We start from the raw sequence: 21531 nt of genomic DNA on the forward strand, positions 1-21531 counted from the left end.
TCCTTGTTGGGGACTTGAGATTTGAGCAGTGTGGGGTTGAATTCCAACAAGGAAATTGTTACCAAAAATGAGTAAGGGAATAAAGATGCTTTCTTGCAAGCAGAATAATAGTTGTAGGTTTAACTTTAGTTACTTAGAACTTGAGAAGCAGTTGATACGATGGTAATGTCACATATTGAACTACAAGGCTGTTTTAAAGGTTTTGTAAAGCAAAACTTGCATAATGCAAATTATGAGGGGAAAAAAACAAACTTAAGTTTTTAGCAGAACACCTCAACTTTAGAAATGGACAATGGATGGGAAACTGTTGGGACAGGTGTCATATTTTAAGTACTTGGGGATGGTATTCCCATCTGTCAGGCTCTTGGACAGGTCATATTAACTGTGTTAAATAGGAATTCGAAAAGCAGTGTATGTCATGCTCAAACTCCATAGAACTAGAAGTGGTTACCTGATCTACCCCTCCTTCATTGTGGATTTTTTTTAAATGAGACTTTTTTTGCAGGTGTTATATTGAGTTGTGATTTGGGAATATGACAAATTACAGTTCCTAGAACTTGTCCAAAACATATTTCATTTTGTACCTTTTCAGAGTTTTTTAATGTGTTTTAGTATGTGATGAGATAAAACTCTATTCACGGAGGAGTCCCCCCCCCCCACCCCAGATTTGGTTAGCAAGCTAAGAAACAAACAACTTTATATAAGTGTTCAAAGTTTTTACACTGCTTAACTCTAGTACACAGAAAGTGAGAGATATAACTGTCCAAATACATTTAGGATTCTTACTTGGCAAGAAATTGGTTACCTTTCATTAATAGCTTGTCCACCTCCTTCTGACCATATTTTATATTTTTATATTTTATATTTTTATTTTATATTTTATTGATATTGTAAACTGACTATAAAAAGTCCTTTACAAAGAACAGGTTGCTATAATAGAACTTGCTGTAATGAAATTGTTTTGTCTTTGTGACAAGATGCCGGTTGAGAATTAACATGCCATATTTTGGTGCCAGAGATCAGCACAAAGCCTTGTCACCTACAACTTAGAATCTGGAAAAGAATATGTACAGAACATGGCATGTCAATAAATCAAAGAGGCTGCATGTAGCGATGCTATGGTTAAGACCTCCAATGTCCTATCCATTGAATGCTTGTCCTATCCATTTGATGACTAGTCCAGATGACAAAACAAAGGGCTGAGTCTTAGATTTCATGCCATGCACATATTGTTGTAATGCTCTGACACGGCAAATCTCTTGGATGTTGCTGTAAATGGGTTGCAACTGTAAATGGGATCCTTCCTCTACACTGATGTCCTTCGGAGGAGTGGATGGACAGCTTGATGCCCTGGCCCAGTACATGGAGATCTCTGAACTGCAATACCCAGCCAACACCTTCTTTGGCACAATCCCCAGGGGCAACATCCTCAAATTGGACACTAGTGGGATCATGAATTAACCAGTAACCATTCTTTCTGATTCCTTCGTCCCAATCTTATTCTTAAGCACATGTTCCAGACCCCAAACCAACTACAAATTGGAGGTCATATAATGGCAGTGGACTCCATTTAAAGGAATCCTGAATTTTTCAGCAAACCCATCTTCTAAATGGGCCGCATCTTGTTCTTCATCCCCCCCCCCTCCCCGGGCACATTGCTTAGCTCATCTTGTCTATAAAGGTTTTAGATGAACTTAATGTTAGGTCTCAACATTTTGTACATGCATATAAAACTCTTAACGTATTTGTATAATGGTTATTTAGCACTCTAAAATAAAATCCTGATATTGTGGGAAGTGTAATAGCTGTTCATGTTTCCATCACCTTTGCTTTTTATAGGTTTTAGTGCCTCTGGTTATTCTTCAGCAATTCCTGGTAGAGCTATCCAGACGAGGCCAAGAGCCCCTTGGTGCGCTGCTGAATTTTGGAGTGACCTATCTGGAGGACTATGCTGCAGACTATATCATCCAACAAGGCGGATGGGTAAGAAGGCTAATGTCTAAATATATATTTCTTCTGTGATAACAAGTTCAGATGTCTTCCTTCATGTCTCAGATTTGAGATTTATTAGGATGAGGTCCAAAGAAAAGAAGATGTCAAGCAATCAGATGATTCCTCAGTGTGATGTCTAGTCTTTATTTGTTTTTAAAGTACATTTTCGTTACTTTATAGTAGTGGTTCCCAACCTTTTTTTTTTATCAGAGACCTTTTGACCAGGGACCACTCTCCAACATTAGTACCAAAAGGGTTAAAAATCAGTTTTTGGTCAACTTTAGAATCAGTTTGGTTATTTGCGGTGCTGATTGAGATAGACCACATCAGCTCTAGTTTCTGTTACAGAACATATGCCATCTAGTAGTCGCCATCTGCCCGCCCACAGAAAACCATATTTAATAAGCCTCGGCACTATAAGAGGGTTTTGCAAGACTCACTCATTGCAATGGTGTAGTAACGGTGAGGCCGCGGATCATACTATAGTTCTTGCAGACCACTGGTGGTTCATGGACCACAGATTGGGAACCACTGCTTTATAACCATAGACTCTTTCCTGTGGGAATTCACAGTTCCATTTGAGGTGCTCTTTAAAAACTGTTTTTAAAAGTATAAGAGAAACCACTGTCACCGTCACTCCCCCTTCCTCCCATCTGCTTTTTAGAACTGATAGAGTTCAACAACAACTGAGCAGGCATGCAGATTATTCCTCTCTAGGAGGCAGAACACGGCCAGATTTAAACAGAATTAATCTGGGATTAATGAAATGACTCCCAAGTTGGTTTTATTGTGAAAGTAAAGCTGGTCAGTGATTATAAAATCCAGACAACAAAAATGTCAGAGTAATATCCTCTTCTAAGTGATTTTCATATAAAAACGTTGATTCTGCAAAAGGGTACCAAGAGGCAACACTCCTTCCTGTTAGTTTCCTTTATTTTTTATTTGTTTTTTACTCCTTTCTTCCTCATTCCCTTTTTTCTACATGAGAATATTGACATTCCTTGTTTGGTATGGACTGCCTTTCCTTCCTAGTAAAACAGGAAATCTTTCAATTTTTCCCCTTTTATCTTTGCTTCTTGCAGAATCAACTAGGATTCCTACATCTGGTTGTGCTTTAGGCCTTTATTTAATGAATGCATCTGTGCGATTTTTTTGGAAGCAGACATGATTCTTGGTGTAATGACCTTGATCTGATAGCCATTTTTGTTTCTTTCCCCATCTCCTTGCCTGAACTGTTTCAAAAATAGCTCTCAGGAGACTTGGTGTCATTCCACAATGTTTTCTATAAACATATGTATTTCAGCACATAGATGATGCAGCCTCCCAGCTCAGCCTATGTGGGAGGGAGTGTTCATATTCTATGACATTGATTGCAGTTGGCTTGGCTGTTCCATGAACTATGTGCTTATCTATTCACCTTTAACCAGGCATAAAATTGGACTGACAAAAGCTTCATCGCCAACAGGGCAGAGCTATTTTTGAAACAGTGCAGGCAAGGGGATGGGGAAAAATTGGGGCAATGGGAATTCTGTTTAAAATGAATAAATTGAAATCTTTAGCTTCTAAGGAGAAGAGCAAGACTTTTGCTGAAAGTTGATATTTTCTATCTGCATATTGTGTATGTTACGTTTTGTGGGTGCATAGACATAAGTTTTTTTTACATTTAGATGTTTCTCATAGTAAGGTTTTTTGATAGTCATTGATAGATTGAATATCTTTCCCAAAAGTTACAGTAGAGTCTCGCTTATACAACCTTCGCTTATCCAGCGTTCTGTATTATCCAACACAGTCAGCTTCCTGCCCAGATGCACAGCTGTTTCAATACATTGCGATGTTTTGGTGCTAATTACATAAATACAGTAATTACTACATAATGTTACCATGTATTGAACTGCTTTTCTGTCAATTTGTTGTAAAATAGGATGTTTTGGTACTTAATTTGTAAAATCATAATGTAATTTGATGTTTAATAGGCTTTTCCTTAATCTCTCCTTATTATCCAATATTTTCGCTTATCCAACATGCTGCTAGCCTATTTATGTTGGATAAGTGAGACTCTACTGTATTTTAAACTCAGGACCCCAGCTCTTTGGAAGCTCAGGAATATAGTTGTATACCTTCCTACCCTTCATTACTAGCCTTGCAGTAGAGCCCAATAGAAGAGATAGTTGTGGTTTTAAAACTTTCTGTCTTTCTGAAGCTTTTTGGGGAACTAACAAGTCACCATGGTGACAGATAGCTAAAAACATATATTTTAAAGACAAAAATAGGCTAAAATCATTAAGATTGTTCAGCTACTCTATTTCACAATCTCCTGTTTTTCATTAGCCAACTAGGAGCATTTCATTTGACGTCCATTCTTACAATGACAAGAAGCATTTAAAAATATTTTGGATAAATATACCAAGGGAATGAGGAAATCTGTATTTTCTGCAGAACTGTGACTTCATAATGTAATCCACTCTTTTTATACCAAGGGAATCAGTGGCCAAAAATTGGACAGCCCTAGGGGCTCTGGTAGATGCATGGGTTACAGACCAAGTGTGTGATTTTTGTTAATACAAAGATAATAGTGTGAAAAGGGAAAATAATAAGGCTGAAATCCAGTTACTAGTGCCTTAGTAACCTACTGGGTGGCCTTGTGCAAGTCATACTCCTTCAGCCTCAGAGGAAAGTGAAGGTCAACCCACTCAAAACAGATCTTTCCAAGAAATCCCTTTGATCGATTGGCCTTAGCTTTGCCATAAGTGAGAAACAACTTGAAGGCACATAACAGCAACAAAACCACTCCCTTTTGGAGTATACTCCTCATTTAATTGGAATTAAGTAATGATTGTCTTACTAGGTTTCCAGTAAGTCAGTGATGTGTTATAATTGCAACTGAAAATGGGATTTAATAATGAATGCAGAGAAATGAGACAGTAGAAGCTCAATATATTGAGACTTCCAATTTTACACTGTAATCATCCTATAGCAACACAGAGCAATTGGAACTAGTAGCTAAAGGAATTTCCAGGCAGACAACTCCTAGGTTTCCTAGTTTATTTACAACTATGAGTGACTGCCCGGTGCTTCCTGCTTGGTTCCTTCTATTAATAAGTAGAATAAAACAAACATAAAAAGACCTGGCCATGGGGTGCTATATGATACATATATATGAAAAAATATCATCATCAACAACAACAATAACAAGCAGAAAATTGTGTAGAATGCAGTTTACTGGTTTATCTGTGTGACTACTGTGTGTGCAGTTTTATTTATCCACATCTGACCAAATATGACCTCCCTAGACATTTTCTAGGTTGTCTGGTGTGACTCTATGGCATTCCTGAGCCAGAGGTGCCTTGTTTTAATAGAGTTTGCTATTATCTGCAGTTTTGCATATCTATGCAAAGTATGGGAACAAAGACATCATCCATGGAGAATCGTTTGTAGGTTTTCTGCATTCTCCTGAAGTCAGGAATAGCATAGTTAGTTTCAGATTCCTACTCAGTCACATTTCCTGAAGTCATACATAGATATGTGTCTGTTAAAATCATCACTAGTATTACTTTTTTGCCTGATGTGAACAGAGTGCAGAATAGTGGGTGGGTTGGCAAATAGAATCTCTTTCTTTGGCTTTTCAAGTGCATTAGTCGTCTTTGAACTAACCTCCATTTCTGTTTTAAACCTTAAGAGGTAAACATCTAGTTCCTAATAAGCATTGTGCATTTTACAGGTAGATTTCACAGTCCTCACATCAGCTACAGATACAAGAAGAATCAAGGAAATGCTCTCTGTCAGAGCAAAAACTTCTGTTCTAATTTGGCAGCAGCTCAGCTCCGTGGCTTGCCCCGAAGCTGTATTAGGGCACAAACAAATTGATGTGCACTGCGCACACTCCCTCTCCCTTCGTCTGCTCATTCCCTCCCTCTCCCTCCCTTGTTTGCTGTGTCTGTTGCATCGGAAGGTTCTCCTGGAAAAGGGCAGAGTAGGAACGGTCAGTCTGGGTAAGACTTTTCTGCCAAAGTAGTATCTTTAAGCTTCAAATGGTCAACTTTGTCTTCATTTCGAGTGCTTCATCTGGATTGAGAAGGTCTTATAGAAAAGCAGAAAGGAATAAGAATGACTAAAGAATATTGCTTGGAAGTTAGTATTCTGGACTGTTGTTAGTCCACCGATGACTTGCTCTGCTTTACTTTCTTTGGATTTCATTTTGACTTGGAAAGGGCAAACTTGAACCTATAGCATATAATTAAAGCAATAACTATCCCTTGACTTGTGAATGATACCGAGTTCATAGAATGGTTTGAACAAGGTGTTTTCTTTAGCTCTGGTTTGTTTTTCAAACTTTGCATGTGACTGGAGGGGATAAAAGCAAGTCCCTCCCCCAGAAAAACTGAACTTTGCAAGTACTTTGGTTTGAAATATTTCATTCTCCGTGTATGGGGATGATGTCATTCCTATTAGAAAGATAGATAGTATCTTGTGCTGTTGTTTGCAACCCAGTTGCTTCCCAAACTACAAAAATAACATGCTTGGAAGACCAATGTTTTAATTATTACTCTATTTTTACTTAGAGCTGCTTCAAGTTCTGTATTTTGCAAGAAAGGTAGGATGCAAATCCAGTAAATAAATGTCTTGTTTTTTATTCTTGGACTTTGGCTATGGATGACATGGCAGAAATCTTCACACAGTGTTGCATAAAAATAGCAGCATGCTTTATTGAAAGCATTTGCGTGTTGGCAAAGAATGTTTCATGGGAAAGTTAAAATGTTATGTAACTCATATCAATGGCTGCAAAAGTGACGAATTCAGAATAACATCTTAGATATTTTTCATCTTAAGATGATCATTGGTAATATTAGCCAGATTTTTGTTTCACTTACAAAACCTTAAAAAAACTTTTTAAACTGCAGAATTTTAGCAGGAGATGTTCCGTCTTCTTTAGTTTATTGTCCTTTATGGTTATCACTTTTTTGCCAGGCTGCTTGAAAATGGAGCATTGACAGTTTCAGTCAGATTGTGCAATTTTGTGTACATTATAGAAGAAAACTTTTTTTTCTGTTCCAGAGTTTTTCACACAGACTGACCAAAGTCCTGGAATGACAGCATTCACATCACTTCAGTATGCTTCCATTTTTTTAAAAGGGGGAAATGTTTCTCCATGGTGGCAAGGCTAATGAACTTACGGTGGCAAACCTAATGTATTTATATCTCGCCTGAATCTTTGGCTTTCTTACGCTTGATGGCTGCTGTAACTCAAGCATTTTTGGTGATTTTAGAGTACTGTATACAGTAGGCTCCAACTATAAGCAATTTTATAGACAGTTCTTAATCCCAATGCTCATTGAAGGTAGAAAAATCCTATAAAGATGAAGTGAGATTGACAGAAGTTGTGTAAATGTTTGGGTCTTTTCCATAGTTTTTATACTGGACCCCATCCCACCTCTAACTTGCTTTGTTCCTCCTATTCATCTAACTTCAACTCTTAGATTTCAATCTTTTTCTGGTAATATGTAAACTTCATTCTTTTTGAAGCTGCTTCTATTCATCTTCTAATCTGGTTCACCTGAGAAGAGAAGTCCTTTCCTCTGTCTGTTGTTCCCATTGTAAAATTGAGACTTCCTCTTTCACAACTGGGGAGCGAAACTCTTCTCTAGGTTACAGTGCTCTAAAATCTGCTGTGTTCTAAAATGCCCTTAGATTCAGTGCTGCTTATACTTTGGATCTAGTTTCCACACAGTTGATCATTAGCTACTGGACAAAATTGCAAGAACATGTGCTGAAGGCCTCTGTTTGACCTCTGCTAATAGGAACAGCATTGTAGATGTACATGGACTTGTTATGTAGCTTTTTGGGCACCTCTGATGGCATAAAATGGCCATTCTGTAGGTCATGGTGATCCTGATGAAAGGATTTTGTAGCCTTGCGTATAGCTTCAACTGAAACAAAGGTAACCACACTACTGTTTGTGTAATATTACTGGCTTGAAATCACTTATGTTCGATAGGCATCCGTTCGTTAGAATTTGAAACATGCTAGTACAAGACAGATACTCGGTGTCTTTGCAAAAAATAATTATCTCGAGGATCTTATTTGTAAATGTAGCGGGGGGAGGGGGGCACAGGTAGTGCTTCCCATACTGGGCAACCCAATGAAGTCCAAGGTTGGGATGGAATGCGTGGACTTTTGGAAAGGCTGCAGCCAAGGCTGTATGTGAACCAAATAGACTGTCTTCTTTCTCTTTTTAAATGCAATATCTCTTTTTTGAAGAGTGGGTAAATTATGGTGAGAGGATTTATGTATTTGAGTCCCCCTAGGGGTGAGAAAAGTGGTATATAAATGCTGTAAATAATAATAATAATAATAATAATGTATTTGCATCTGCCATTCTCCCAACAAGGGACATAAAATGGCATATAAATGCCCTTGTTTGCAAAACATTGTAGAATGACAACATTGGGGGCAATTGTCTCCTTCGGATGCATAAAATGTGAGGCTAATAAGACTTGATGCGACTAGGCGTGGTGTGTGAAGTGGAAATCACCAAAGTGAAAATAGAGGTCAGTAATAATTATGACCAAGCTTTATGAAACAGCTGTTTTGTTTTGAGGCATGCTTCTGCTCTTTGTCCGTAACACCAAATAACTTCCCTGTCATTCTTATGAGTATTGCTTTTCAGTTTTCTTTTGATCTTGTCCTGTGTATTTATTTAATTGTGTTTTATTTGATTGTTATGTTTTGCTATGTTTTATTTTGATAGCATTTTTTGTTTTTAATTTATTGTTTTTGATTTGATATTTTGTGGACATTTTATCCCATATGTAAGCCACCCCAAGTCCCTTCGGAGAGATGGTGTTGGGGTATAAAAATAAAGTCGTCGTCATCATCATCATCATTTACATCACACAGCTATAGTGCAATTTTCCACTTGAACTGCCATGGCAACATTCTATGGCAGTGGTTCTCAACCTGGGGTCCCCAGATGTTTTTGGCCTACAACTCCCAGGAATCCCTGCCAGTTTACCAGCTCTTAGGATTTCTGGGAGTTGAAGGCCAAAAACATCTGGGGACTCCAAGTTGAGAACCATTGTCCTATGGGATTCTGGGATTTGCAGAGTAGAGAGAGCATTCAGAGAGCTTTATTGCCTCCTCAAACTACAAATCCCAGGATTCTATTGTATGTCACCATGGCAGTTAAAGTGGAATATAGTACTACAACAATGTGGGGTGACTGGACCCTTGGTGATAATCACAAACAGCTGATTGGCCATGTGTGCACCAAAACCTGTTAAAGGTACTAGAATTTTCCTACAAGATATCTTCCTTACAGCGTTACTTCTGCTTTAGAAAAGATGAATTAAGCCAGCCCAGCCAGGCATCACGTAGATGTCCGAGGAATGGGAATTTCATGAGAGAATAATATGTACTTTCCATTGTCAATCCACTGAGCCTGTGAGACAGCTTGATCAGCACAGAGGGTGGGTGGGTGGGGATTTACTGAGTAATTACTTTCTGTGTGGCAGCCGTCCAACCTCTGATGCAGCCTTCTCCATGTGCCACATTCCATTAGTGCAGATGGATAGACCCGAAAGGCTGCTTTCAGCAAAAGCTCTGGGAGCTTTGCCTGAGTGGTCCTGCTCTGGTTGAAAAGCTAGGTCCTCTGTGCAGCTTGACTTCATCTCATATTGCCATCATGAGTTGTTTAAGTTGCATTCATTTAAATAGAAGAAGTTGTGAACTTTTTAAAGGGGTGAGAATAACGTTGTGAGCACAAATAGAAACAAATAACAGACTCTTAGTAACAGAGAAATTGTTCCTGTCTGCATCTCTGTGATGCGCTTCAGGCTCTGATTCTTTGTTATTGACATCCACCCAAAAAGTGTGTGCGATTTTTATGGTAGCGTCGTTGCAGTGATATATAAATATATGTAATTATTTGATTGTGTCCTCTTTCTTCACCACAAGAGGCTTGTTGAAGCATGTTTATATAGTGACTTCACAAGTGGAAAATAGATGCCTTATGGCAAATGTGCAGGCATTTTGTCATGTACTGGCTTTGAGTGTTAATGTTCTATCTGCCATCTCAAAAGTGATCGTTTGTTTTCTTGTTACATTCCTGCTGGTCTGGGAAGTCTAAATACATTTCCAAGATGAATGAGTCTGTGGCTTATAATACCCAAGAAACATATATTCTGAAATGTTTTTCCAACTTCAAGCATCTCCAGGGCTTGGAGGCGATTTGTGGTCATTTTGGACTATTTGGGGGGGGGGGGGAATACTAACAATAACAACAACAACAACAATAATAACAAATCCAGCATATATATCTCGTTTTCTGTGACATACTGTTTTCTTGTATCAGTAAAATAATAATAATAATAATAATAATAATAATAATAATATATAACAATAATGCTAGGGATCAACAGACATAGTACAGCAATTGAGTATATAGCTTAATATTTTATGGCTCTGTTTAGGACTATGTTCCCATCTCCTATTTGATCATAATTTTTTTAGTTAGTTGCTTTTTACACATCTGCAAATATCCAAACATAATTCTCTTAGTTTTACTCAGTTTTGCTCTCCTAAAATAATAGAAATTCTCTGGTTTGTGCATTTGATATTCTGAATACTTGTAATGCAGTTCAGACACAAAATGTCCTGCCTCTAAAATATTTAGATAATGAGTTATTGTATAAATATGTTATGGGTACAGCATTTAGTTATGAAACATCTCTCTCTGAGTTTGCATTAGAGTCTCTGAGTGAGTAATCCATTAAGTTTAGCATGAGACTAGACATATTGTCCAGCAAATCTCTTTAAATGCAAATAATGTGAAAATATGCTTGGATAATAAATCCAGTCACATAGATGACTAGACTTGACACTGAAGTAAAAGGACTAGCATCCAGACCTGTACACTATTTTACATTAAGATATTACAATAAAGTTTCGTATATAATTAAATTATAGTTCTAAAATTATTCCATATTTTGTCAGTTTGCTCCTTTACTATAATTTTAATTCACACCATATGTTATGTAGCAGTCGTTTACTTTTAGCACTCTTGCAGTTCAAAATTAAAGCTGTCTCTGATGATGCAGTACTTTTCTATAAAAAGATGGTATTTCGGATTTTCCCATAGCTGTTACTTGGGTGTAGGTTCTTCTTTTTTCCTTACACATTGTGTTTTTCTTTCAGGGTACTGTTTTTAGTTTGGATTCTGAAGAGGAAGAGTACCATGGGATCATTGCCGAAGATAGCAATGACATCTACATCCTAACTAGTGACAACTCAGGCCAGGTGAGCCCTCCTGAATCGCCCACAGTGACAACGTCTTGGCAGTCAGAGAGCTTACCCGTTTCGCTGTCAGCCAGCCAGAGCTGGCACACAGAAAGCTTGCCAGTATCTTTAGGTCCTGAGTCGTGGCAACAAGTAGCTATGGATCCCGAAGAAGTGAAGAGTTTAGACAGTAATGGAGGTGGAGAAGAAAGGAGTGAAAATAACTCTTCAAACTCTGATATTGTGCATGTCGAAAAAGAGGAGATACCAGAGGGAGTCGAGGAAACGGCAGGGTCAGAAGCGGGTCTGCAGACTGACCCTATGAAACTGGTTTCCTCAGAAAGTCCAGCTGCATTGCTGAAGGGGGAACCAGAGGCCGAAACTGTGCCAGTTAAAAAGCCAAGCCCCTCTGCGCCTCCGCTTGCTGAGCCCCAGCAAGAGAGCAAAGTGTTGGAACCACCTGAACCAGAATCTCTGCTACTGAGCAAACCTGTCCCAATACTAACTTCTGCAGAAGAACAGGCTGCTCCCAAATCCGAGAGGATACTGCTTTCAGAAGAAGCAGCCAAAGCCAGCAAGGAGAGCCATTCCGAAGAGAAGGGAAAATCCCCTGATGGAGAGGAGAAGCCCATCCTCTTGCCAGAGGGCAAATCCATTCTGCTGTATGGTGGGGCGGCTGCTGTGGCCATCTTGGCCGTAGCAGTGGGTGTCGCGTTAGCCCTGAGGAAGAAGTAGTGAACTCCTCCCTGCAAGGAGGATAGCATCTGGATCTACACTTAGCTGCATTGACTGAAGGTTGTGGTGCCTGCTGTTCATGGGAAATTTATGTAACTTAAAAGGGTGATGGATCAAGGGTACACAATATGGCTGAGCCTGGGGACAATCATGCTTTTAATGGACTGGGCTTGGATCTTCCTTTTACCACGTAGGGGTATCCTTTTGAAAACCCCTGCACATTGAAATATCTAAGTATAACTGAGAAATGGGGGAGTGCTCATACACTGAACATCGGAAAAGAAAATTCCAGGAGAAACGGTAGTGTTGGTTACCCACTGGAGCTTTCCCTTCCATGGCTGCGGTTGCAGTTTCTTGATTCCCTCTTCCCTTCCTGAATGAGAGGATATTCAACCCTGTAGCATGAGGCTGGTCCCCCATTGTCTCTGTTTCCTCAGGTATTGCACTGCTCCTTTGGATGACTTCCCAGGTCCCTTCCAGGCCCCTCGGGGTAGTGCTTGTTCAATACCTCTCTGCTTTACATCTTTTCTGCTCCCCAGACACTGTCTTCCTTTAATTCACATTTTGAAAGCTCTGTAATGTTGTGCGGAGAAAGCAATAGTCTCCCAGCTATGGGTGAAAATATTTTGGGGAGGAGTAATGTTCTTTGATGATCCATATAAACATTTGCCATCGCTATGATTTTCTCTTCCCGTTCTTTTAGTTCATCATGTTTTCCTTTATCAGTTCAGTTATCAGAGACACACTCCTTCGATATAGATACCTATCTCATTTTGATGAAGATGGAAATACTATTATCAAGCCTTCATAAACAAAAACTATTGTCAAATACAAATTCCAGCACCTGCTTTGTCCATCTCTTCTCTGGTTTATTTTTGCATATGTTCAAAGGTAAAATGAACTTAGCCTTAAATTGACTTGGACCATTGACTACCAAGCCAGATACAAAGATTTCAAGAAACTGATTGTCAAGTAGTTGAACCTGGAACAGCATTATGCTGTACTTTCCAGTTGTTTGCTTGGAATTATGGTGATCTGAAAGGTAATAATTTTGCACAATGCATGTAACTTGCCAGATAATTATTAAGTGCTGAAAGTTCACTATATTTGGGCCCAGGGAAAAGTAAAAGAAATCCCTGCAGCACAATACACTGGGGATTAAATCTGAATATTGCAACTTTTTGTCTACTTCAGATCTATGGTGTAGAAACACTTCTCTGTTTTTCAAAGGATTGCTTTAGTTAATGTTTGGATTTTGGGTATACTTGGGAATAATCGGTTAAAGTGAAAACCAATTAACCTATCCCAAATTTGCAAAGTTGTGGAACATGTATCTTTCAGTTGTAACTGCAGCACCCATCAGCCCTAGCTAGCATTGCCAGTAGTGAGGGATAATGGGGTCTACAGTCTAACAACTGTTGTCTTCCAATTCTAAAAGATATATCATCTCTTCCGTTCAGTCTTCTTCAAAGTGAGACTGAATTGTGTCCATAATGCCTGTTCCCCAAATATGGATATGATTATCCCAAACAGCAACTGGATCCAATCCTATATGTTTCTCTTTAGGAATGTGAAAATGTAGAATAGTGTTTTTATCTTTTCTCCTTGCCATAGTTGCCTTTTCTGGTTACTTTCTGTAGATCAGATGATCAGGAAACTTTTCAGCTTCTCTGCTGTGATTCCAGCTTTCCACTCATGTAAATACAGTAAGAACCAGTTTGAATCATTACATATATGCTCAAATGTGACTGTGATGACTTGAGTTGTCTCCAGTGTCTGTATAAACAACTATTATATGCTTGAAGCAGTGTTTGGGCATCAGCACACATCTTCATGGTGTTGACTCTAATTGCAACATCTATAAAAAGTTTAATGAGATTCCCCTTCTTAATTAAAAAGAAACAAGCCCAGCCTTGATGCATTTTAGACATTTTCTAATAGATAGAATGTACTTCCTTACCACAGGTTTAAGGGGGCAGATTTAAGGGATTGTGTAGCCCAGTCACTGTGTGGCCAGCCAAGATCCCAAAGGCTCATTAAATAGGGAATGGCACTTTGAGAAGTCCCCAGAAAGCATGATATACTTCCATTAAATCACATTTCAATCCCTCCCACTTCCTTTATTGTCTAGTTTTGCATTGGAAAGTGAATCCCTGTCAGTGCTGATTTCAGCAGAGGGCATGGGATTTGGAGGTACGTCAAATGGGGTGGATGCTCCATAGTTGCCAATCCCTGTTATAGAAGCTTTGGCTTGGAACCACTTCCAATTGTTTTACTGCGCAAGTGACACAACCATAGGTAGGCAATGTTAAGTAGATACTCATTTTTATGTTTTGTTTTTTTGGCAGTGAAGTTGTTCCAAACCTATATTCTTAGTTGCTGGTTCTGTGTTTAGCCTGAAACTGGCAGTCTTTATACTCAGGATTATTTGGGACATCTGGAAATCTGGGAGGAGATAAGGGCCATTGTAGTCTGTGCTAGCTCTTGAACAGGAGAAATAAGGGTTTGGTTCTCACAGTTCTGGATATGGCAGCATGGGTCCCTCCTTTTAAGGGCTGGGAACTCGCCTATTCATGTCCTATCAAAGCAGGTGTACATTTCATGATAGCAAATTTGGCTTTATTATCAGCTGTACATTTGACTGGGAACTTTTGTCATCTCCATCTCTCTTGAATATACACGTGAAGCGTGGTTTCTGCAGATGTGTACTTGCGCCATATAGCACACTTTCTTTGTCCTGCTTTTCACATGCACCTTTAAAATCTAATGTCTAGAAGAGCCATATGGGAATCTTTGCTTTGATTCAGTTGAATGAGGATGTTGCCATGGTAACTGGGGGTTGCTAGATAGGTAATTTGCCATTTTTAGTGGTGTTTGTTATCCATTTTACAGAATAAAGTGCCTCAGTGTATTCCAGCGGGCTTTAACCTGTTTTCATTTTTTTATATTTATCTACTGAATGAGTACTCTCCAGCTGCAAGTCTGGAATTGCTTGTGGAAAAGGAGAGCAGCTATCAACCTGGAGAAAGGGTTTTGATTTGATCACAATTGAAAAAGTTTTTCTACAACTCGCTGACTCTATTGAGCTCACACACTGTGGCCGCCATCTGCAATTTTCTGCATTTTAGGGGTTGCTAGTATCAGATTCTTGTGACAGCATACTAGGTGAGAAAGGTCTTCTCTATAGGCTTGTTAGAGCCAACAGAAAGCAGAAATTTGTGGAACTGACTCTGAACACTTAGTAAAACTCTTGTTCATTGCATACGATCTTGAACAATGGCATATGAGAATCCACATCTAGTGAAATAAACTACTGCTCTTGACTTCTTTCATTAGAGTATTCCTACTTACCTAAAGGAAAGGTTTTCCCCTGACATTAAGTCTAGTTGTGTCTGACTCTGGGAGGTGGTGCTCATCTCCATTTCTAAGCTGAAGAGCTAGTGTTGTCCATAGAACATCTCCAAGGCCACGTGGCCTGCATGACTGTATGGAGCATCGTTACCGTCCCACCAAAGCGGTAGCTATTGATCTACTCACATTTGCATGTTTTAAAACTGCTTATTTAGCAGAAGTTGGGGATAACAGCGTGAGCTCACTACGCTCTTCGGATTCAAACCTCCAACCTTTCAGTCAGCAAGTTCAGCGGTTTAACCTGCTGCACTACCAGGGACTCACCTATCTAAAAGGCATCATAAAATATGGAGGTGAAGTGAACAGGTTGTAAGCATCAATCAATTTAGGGGATGGAAACACTGTGGGCAACTATCTTCACACAATACATTCACCATTATTCAAAATGCTAAAAGACATGTTAGAGGAGATATTAAAAAAGGCATGGGCTGTGAGCTGTTGCTTTGATGATGATGATGATGATGATGATGATGATTCCCTCTTCCCTTGCCTACCTCTCCTCACAGTTTTGGACAGGTAGAACAAATAGGCTCTTCCAAACCCCAATCGATTTCTGAATTTGGGAGAATAAATATCCTCATGTGAATGGATTATTAGTGCTTGTGCTTCATAATTTGGTTTGGTTTAAGAAAGAATTAGACTTCCCCAGATGTTGAACCGTAGCTCCCACCAGCTCTGGCCAGCAAACCCAGCAGCGAAGAGAGCTCAGGGTCACAGGTTAACATCTCTAGAAGGTTGTAAAATTTCCATCTCTTTAAAGTGTCCAGTGACCATTTATGTGATGTAAAAACAGACGTGCAGTTAGTTCAAATAAATTTCTGTGTTAACACTGAAGCTGATGCTTTGAATCAAAGATACGCTTCACTTTTCCCGAGAAGGGCTACTCTGTTATAGAGGTAATGTACAAACAGGGTTATGTACTCTGACAAAGATCATTTTCAAGGCTATACTCTTTTTAGGGCAAACACAGCCTGAAGTATGATTAGTTTGTTTGGAACTGAAAACAAAAAAATTATTTAGGATGAATCTTGAGCATATCGTTTGTAGTGTTAGCAATGTGAAGGAAATGGAATAGGTACTTGAGTGTGATTTCTGAAACCTAACATGGATGGGAGCACAAATCCAATTGGCTTTGGAAATATAATGATTGGTTAGACCAGGCATGAGCAAACTTGGGCCCTCCAGGTGTTTTGGATTCCAACGTGTATGTTGTCATTAGAGGGTAGCCCTTTGCATATTATGTATTGGTTGGTCTACACCTCTATATTAAAACGTAACATTCTGAATAGACAAGGGCATACAGTATAAGCCACATGTGCATACAATCCAGGCTATGATGTGGAGGTGTTTCTCAGAACCACCTCCAGTCAGCATACTCTTAAAGGAATAAGGAACCTCCTGGAAAACATGCTTCCTTCACCCGTGAGTGTTTAAATGAACATGTTATTTTTATATGGATAGTTTTTAAACTACCAAAGATCACAAAGCTGGGCTGTTTGGGATGGCAGCCATTGAAAGCCTTTCACTTGAGCAGGCAAACTAAAGGACGTCACACTTTCAAGTGCCCCTACAGCAAAGCTTCAGGTGGCTCTTCAGATGATGTTGGATAGTCATTCCCATTGGCTTTAGCCAGCATAACTAATAGGAAGAAATGCTGGCAGTTGCATGGTTCAACGATTCTAACTTCTGTTTTGGGTAGTTGGGAGTATTTAGGTCTGCACCACAATGCCTAGAAGATAGACGACACTTGGCCTATATCTCCTACAAGCCATGGCTGGTGGCAAGGAGTTGTGAAAGTTACAGTCCAAAATATCTGGAGATTATTCTATCCCAGGGCTACATTCTAGACACTGAAAATCTGCCATATAAATACTCCAAACCTTTCATACTGACACACTATTCAATGTTGAAACCCAAAGTGTCTGGAGTGTCAAAATCTCTTTACCTGGCAGGCTTGGTGATAAGATGCTAACTTTTTAGCCTCTTACAACACTTCCTTCACTAGAATCATCTTTTATAGGAAACAATTTCAGAAGCAAAACCTGGTAAGTAGTTAACGGCTAAAATGTCACTTAGGTATTTCCCTCTAAAATAATGTTGGTTGTGTTCCTCATAAGCTTGCGCTTACCGCTCTGAAATAAACCAAGCTACACCTCAGAAACATTGGGAAGTTGCTTATTTCTCACCCAGTCCTGTATGAGTTACAAAGCCACCTTATTCTGACCTTTGGAAGCAGTGTGGCATTATGGATACTGGCTATGTCTCAGGGAGGGAGAGACCTGCTGTACTTGGTCCAGCCTGGCACATGGCTATGCTAGGAACACCAAGGAACTATAGTATTTCCAAGGGCTCTCAACACTGCAAGAGCCTTTTAAAAAAATATCAGTAAAGTGCTGGAGAGTGGCTGTTTTCATAGCAATGCTAAGAGGGACTAAGGAACATGGATTTGTGCACACTGACTCAGAGGCCACATCTGAAATACTTTCATAGAGATACTCCAGATTCTCTGAAATACTAAGGATGGGAGCACAAATCCAATTAGCTTTGGAAATATAATAATTTCAAGGAACAAGGTTTTGGACTCCAACTCCCACAATTCCTAACGGCCTACTGGAGGGCCCAAGTTTGCCCATGCCTAGGTTAAACTCTAGAACCTGAAGACTACCAGTACCTGCAGAGCCATTTAATTTACCTGCTGTAGGCAATCCGATCTCTAAGTCACTTACTTATTCAAAGGTAGCCATCTTAGTCTGGAGTATTGGTCTGCAAAGGGATCTGGCAGAGTCTAACAGAATAAAGTTGGTAGCATAAGCTTTGGCTTAAGTCATTTTTTCTCAATTTAGTGTTGGTTCAAAAGCATCCAGGAAAGTAAACTTAAGTCTACTGAAGTTATGCCACCATCTTTATTTTCTCTGGTGCTACAAGATCCCTTTACTTATGAGAGCTTGCATTAGTTGGTCTTATCCATACCTTGTCTTGGTGATGTAGGATTTATAAAGAACCAATACATAATTTCATACATTGCTCAGATAGCACTTTCCATTTTGCAGCAAAAGACAAAAAGCAGTGTATTGTCGAAGGCTTTAATGGCCGGAATCACTGGGTTGTAGGTTTTTTCGGGCTATATGGCCATGTTCTAGAGGCATTCTCTCCTGACGTTTCACCTGCATCTATGACCTCACAACCTCTGAGGATGCTTGCCATAGATGCAGACGTAATGTCAGGAGAGAATGCCTCTAGAACATAGCCATATAGCCCGAAAAAACCTACAACAAAAGCAGTGTGGTTTCCCCAAGCAATGTAGCCCCTGCGCTTACTGGAATTCAAGCCACTTTCAGAACTTAAAGTTTGGTTTCACAAATGTCAGAACATTGTATGCTTTACACGTCCACATACTTTGAAGGGGAAAATCTTGCAAGCTTCTATGTAATGGTGGTGACCATATTGGACTGCAGATCCCATAATCATTTGCTATTTATTATGGCTGACTGAAGTTGGTGTCCAATAGGTAAAAAGCCACACATTCTCCACCTCTTGTTTTATTAAATTCCTAAATTAAAGAAGCAGGTGATTTTCAACAATAAGTAAACTGTAAGTGGGTTGTTGTATGTTTTTCAGGCTATATGGCCATGTTTTAGAAGCATTCTCTCCTGACGTTTCACCTGCATCTATGGAAAGCATCCTCAGAGGTTGTGAGGACCTCACAACCTCTGAGGATGCTTTCCATAGATGCAGGTGAAACGTCAGGAGAGAATGCTTCTAAAACATGGCCATATAGTCCAAAAAACCTACAACAGCCCAGTGATTCTAGCCATGAAAGCCTTCGACAATACATGAAACTAAGTGTTTAAAAGTGGCTTGTAGCTGTCAAAGGAAACCAGAAAGTGTTCCACAAGCTCCAGTTCATTATGCAAGGGCATTTTCAGAAATTATGTCTCAAATCTTTTGTGCCATTTGAGGTATTGAAAAAAGCGTGTTCCCAGTGTTAAATGGAGTCAACACCGGTCCCATCGCCTATGCTTATAAATGAAAGGGGTACATGTATTTCTCCCCTCCTTGTGGGGGAGGCTCTGTAAGATCATGCCTTTAGTCCCAGTTGCACTTTATTAAAGTCAATTTTGAAGAAAAACCGTGTGGAGTTTTGATGTGATACAAGTACTTCTAGGTCTTTCTTGGATATAACCAGGAGAGTAGAGACAATGGAGGCATGATAAATGGTTGTGCCAAAACACTAAGCCTACACTGAAAGCCTATGCTGAAAACAACAGAACTGCCTTTCCCGATTCAGTGACAAAAGCAGCCTTTCTAGAAAAGGGAACTGGAGTCTAGCTTTAACAAATTCAGTGTTTATTCCAAATGATTGGCCATCCATCTAAATGATTGGCTATCCATCTCAACACAAGGCCTAAATCAGCATGGGCAAACTTTGGTTCTCCAGGTGTTTTGGACTACAACTCCCACAATTCCTAACAGCCGGTAGGCTGTTAGGAATTGTGGGAGTTGAAGTCCAAAACACCTGGAGAACCAAAGTTTGCCCGTGCCTGACCTATATACATAAAGGCACCAGAAGTTTGATCTTAGAGGCTAAGCAGATGCAACACTAGTTCATCTTTGGTTGGGAGACTGCCAACAAACACCAGTTGCCGTAGGCTATATTTTAATGAAGGAATTGTCCAAATCCTCTGAGCATTCCTTACCTAATAAAGCCATATGACATTCATGGGGTTGCTTTTCATTCAACAGACAGACCTAGTTCAACTTTATCATCTGCATAAATGTGAACAATTACCTGAATTTTGTTAGCTAATCCCATCTGAGGAATGGTAAATCGACATATAGGTACATTCTGTTAATCTAATTAATGGGTATATTTTAGGTAGAAGTATCAACAGCATTCAGGCTATTTTTGTTTGTATTTTGCTGCTTCAGATATGTATAGCCTTTAATACATGAAAAAAACAGCTGAAGATAAAAGGTAAAGCTTTCCCCTTGACATTAAGTCTAGTTGTGTCCGACTTGGGGTGGTGGTGCTCCATTTCTAAGCCAAAGAGCTGGTATTGTCCGTAGATGCCTCCTAAATCATGTGGCCGGCATGACTGTATGGAGCGCCATAATGATACCTATTGATCTACTCACATTTGCATGTTTTTGAACTGCTGGGTTGGCAGGAGCTGGGGCTAACAGTGGGAGCTCACCCTGCTCTCTGGATTCAAACCGCTGACCTTTCAGTCAGCAAGTTCAGCAGCTCAGTGGTTTAACCTGTGTCACCAGGGGCTCAAAAAAGAGCTAGAGCAGTGGTTCTCAGCAGTGTGTCCCCAGATGTTTTGGCCTTCAACTCCCAGAAATCCTAACAGCTGGTAAACCGAATGGGATTTCTGGGAGTTGTAGGCCAAAACACCAGGGAACCCATAGGTTGAGAACCACTGAGCTAGAGAATCAAATTATGTCTTATGGTGCAAACAGAGCAACAACTCTTAAATCATTCCACAATTTAGTTAGGCCCAATAGTGAGACTGAGAACAACTAGTGGAGACCACTGTTAAATTATTTAACTTTTGATGGAACTTTTGAGAGCTATCAAGAACGCTTGGGTTCAAAACATATGGCTTTGTGGAGTGGGTTACTATGTGCTTTCAAGTTTTCCGATTTATGGTGAGCTTAAGGAGAATCTATCATCCATTTATTGGAGATTTGCCCATGCCTTCCTCATTGGGTTTCTGTGGCTAAACAGGGATTTCAATCCTGGTCTCCAGAGTTGTATTTCAACACCCAAAGCACTACACCACACTACCTCTCTCTCATGGGAAGGTAATACCTTCTCAGCCAAGGCCACAGATAAGAGTTACAGATGAGTATTGAGCAAACAAGGAATTTTTTTTTGTTGTGTCAGGAGCGACCTGAGAAACTGCAAGTCGCTTCTGGTGTGAGAGAATTGGCCATCTGCAAGGACGTTGCCCAGGGGATGCCCAGATGATTTGATGTTTTATCATCCTTGTGGGAGGCTTCTCTTATGTCCCAGCATGAGGAGCTGGAGCTGATAGAGGGAGCTCATCCGCCTCTCCCCGGATTTGAACCTGCGACCTGTCGGTCTTCAGTCCTGCCGGCGTAAGGGTTTACCCACTG

General features: G+C 39.8%; 1 protein-coding gene across 1 annotated transcript in view; it reads left to right on the forward strand.

Annotated features, from left to right (window-relative positions):
- BCL2L13 (BCL2 like 13) overlaps window positions 1-14913 on the forward strand; it is a 53094-nt gene extending 38181 nt beyond the window's left edge. Inside the window, exons 6-7 of the mRNA XM_060776679.2 lie at window positions 1840-1983; window positions 11182-14913. Coding sequence (XP_060632662.2) covers window positions 1840-1983; window positions 11182-11997 — 960 coding nt within the window. The 3' untranslated portion in view covers window positions 11998-14913. The remainder of the gene's footprint in view (window positions 1-1839; window positions 1984-11181) is intronic.
- Window positions 14914-21531: the final 6618 nt, after the last annotated feature.

This window comes from Anolis sagrei, chromosome 5 (genome assembly GCF_037176765.1).
Source record: "Anolis sagrei isolate rAnoSag1 chromosome 5, rAnoSag1.mat, whole genome shotgun sequence".
Classification (NCBI taxonomy): domain Eukaryota; kingdom Metazoa; phylum Chordata; class Lepidosauria; order Squamata; family Dactyloidae; genus Anolis; species Anolis sagrei.